A 2,417-nucleotide genomic window follows, 5' to 3' on the forward strand; every position below is an offset into this window, starting at 1 on the left:
TGATCCAAACTGGAATTAATTAATTCTGGGCTCTTGAAAAGTGACTCGGGCTACTAACTTTTAATGTTGGAAGCCCGAAGGGCTCCCAGACAATTTTCTTAGGCAGCAGCCTTGGTTAGTTATCTGAGATCAGCAACACAGCAAGATCTTCCTCAAACATTGCTGCTACAGCTCTGGTGATCGTTGCTCTCATTAGTGCAAGAAAAACCTGCAACCCGTCAAATTGCCACGGATGTTTTTCAGGTTGAAAAGCGAAAAAGTAAAGATTGCAGCAGGTTTAGGTAAAAACGTTTTGGTCTAATACAGGTAAACCTTTTTACTGGTTAGTAGGTTGAAAATAAATTTTCAAAACTTGATTCAATGCTGCTTGATTCCCATGGAGCTTTTGTGAAAACTGCCGTGAAACAATGAAACCACTGGGGCCCAAAAGCTATCAATTTTAATTTATTGAGCAAGTCATCTTAATCTGGACGAAAATCATGTCTACAGGACAGAACTAAAGTATTTTTTCCTTATATTATCAGTAAAATGTTTAGTGAAATAAGCTTTTTGTGGATTCGGGTAATTTTTCTCACTTGCCTGAAGCCAAATGTTAGTCACCTCAGGCGACTGGGTGCCGTTAGAGCACAGCCTTGGGGGAGAGAACAAGTCGGCAAGGTTTTGGTTTTGTAAAGTAGCGGACATATTCCTGAAAGACTTAACTGATTAGAGTGTAATGTGAAGTGCTAGTTTTCTACCCCATATGAACCATTTAAGGATTAGCCCTACTAATGGAAATGGGCCCACTCACTCGGGAGCAGGCCGTGGGAATTAAAGATGTTAAAGTCACGGCAATGAACATGTACAAGTACAAGGAAGGATTACGTTCTTTCAAGCGTTGGGTGTGTAGCACTTATGATTATTTGAACAGACTTAACTGATTAGGGTGTAAGGTGAAGTGCTAGTTTTCTACCCCATATGAAACATATGCAATTTTAAGCTGAAATGAAGAAGAGCTGCTTTCAAACAATCAAATTTAATCTGAGTAATATGGTAAAATAAGGATAGTTCTGAAAATTTTCTTAGGTGACAGCTAAACTTAATAAGGTCCTGGAAAGCTAGAGAATGTCATGGAAAGACAGTGTTTTAAGGGTACAAACCCTGATGGAGGGGTGGATGTACGCACAGACGTACAGTCCTGTAACCAAATTTTCTTGCCAATGGTGCTCTTCGTGGTACCCGTAGCTCTGCCACTAAGCCCATGGAAGTTTTTCAGGCTAACAACTTCCACTGAACCCATTTCAAATTAGTTGTAGAAAAGTTTGTATTTAAAATCAAACAGCTTTGGGTATGATTTGGAAAGCAAATGCACAGATTGTGGTCATTTTGCATCACTTAAAAGGTTGATGGTTTCAGTTTTCTAACACTTGCTCAATCATTTTGATGGAGTCTTATCTTATTAGTTACACTTTCACACAATGTTAGCGGGGTTTGACTTGCCTCTTAAAGAAGCATTCATGTTTTGGCAGTCTTTAGGCACCTTTTCAAGTTCTACTTGTTCTAGTACATGTAATAGTCACCTTGACAAGTACATGATGTTCACACTGCTTGAAGCTAACTTTGTTGAATTTGAAATTTCTCACCCTCGTAGTCTGAAGAATATTGTGATATTTTATGGCTTAGAGAGGGTTAGTGACTGTGTGTCTGACATGTTTGCTGTTTAAATTTTTTTTGACCACTAACTTCCTCTTAAGAACCTCTAGGGTAAAATTGTCTCTGTCAATGGCTGGCAAGGCTGTATGTCATTATTTGTGGAAAGGCAAAACCTAAAACTTGAAGTCACTGTCATTATTTTAAGTGCTAAGTTTTGTTTCTTAATAGGTGATCGTTATGACTCTGAACCGAGGGGAACAGACCAATTTGATGAATTTAATGGCAAAACAACACGGAAGAGTAAAATTAGAGAATGGAGGGAGCGAGCAGGGTCATATGGAGAATACAAAGATCGAGAAAGGTAATAACTACATGTAAAATAATAGGCAATGTTGGAGATGTAAATAAAGAAGATATAGAAGCCAGACCTTGCTTGTCTTGAGCTCGGTTATTGGGACTTTTTCATTGGGCTCCAATGGTAAGACTTGTTTGCATGATACACATGTAAATTAGTGGATGCTCAAGTATATTTCAGAATATCTTCACAAGCAAATGACTGAATTCTTTCAACTTTGTAGCTTAATTCAACACTGAATGGTTTTAGTTTAATGATATGTTACAAATTTATCATTTGTATGAAAGAAATTCAAGTTGTGACAAGAAAGATGCAAAAATCAGCATGTAATAGGTACGTGGTAACAGATTATTAGCACAAGGTAGATGAAAAAGTAAATTTTGCCCTCAACATGGTCATACTTAGAAAATTGAATCAAGCAGAAATATTA

General features: G+C 37.6%; 1 protein-coding gene across 1 annotated transcript in view; it reads left to right on the plus strand.

The window, feature by feature from the left end:
* The window catches only part of LOC138007081 (clathrin interactor 1-like), a 44,798-nt gene that overhangs the window by 14,077 nt on the left and 28,304 nt on the right, over positions 1–2,417 (plus strand). Inside the window, exon 5 of the mRNA XM_068853799.1 lies at positions 1,861–1,993. Coding sequence (XP_068709900.1) covers positions 1,861–1,993 — 133 coding nt within the window. The remainder of the gene's footprint in view (positions 1–1,860; positions 1,994–2,417) is intronic.

Source organism: Montipora foliosa, chromosome 6 (genome assembly GCF_036669935.1).
Source record: "Montipora foliosa isolate CH-2021 chromosome 6, ASM3666993v2, whole genome shotgun sequence".
Taxonomy (NCBI): domain Eukaryota; kingdom Metazoa; phylum Cnidaria; class Anthozoa; order Scleractinia; family Acroporidae; genus Montipora; species Montipora foliosa.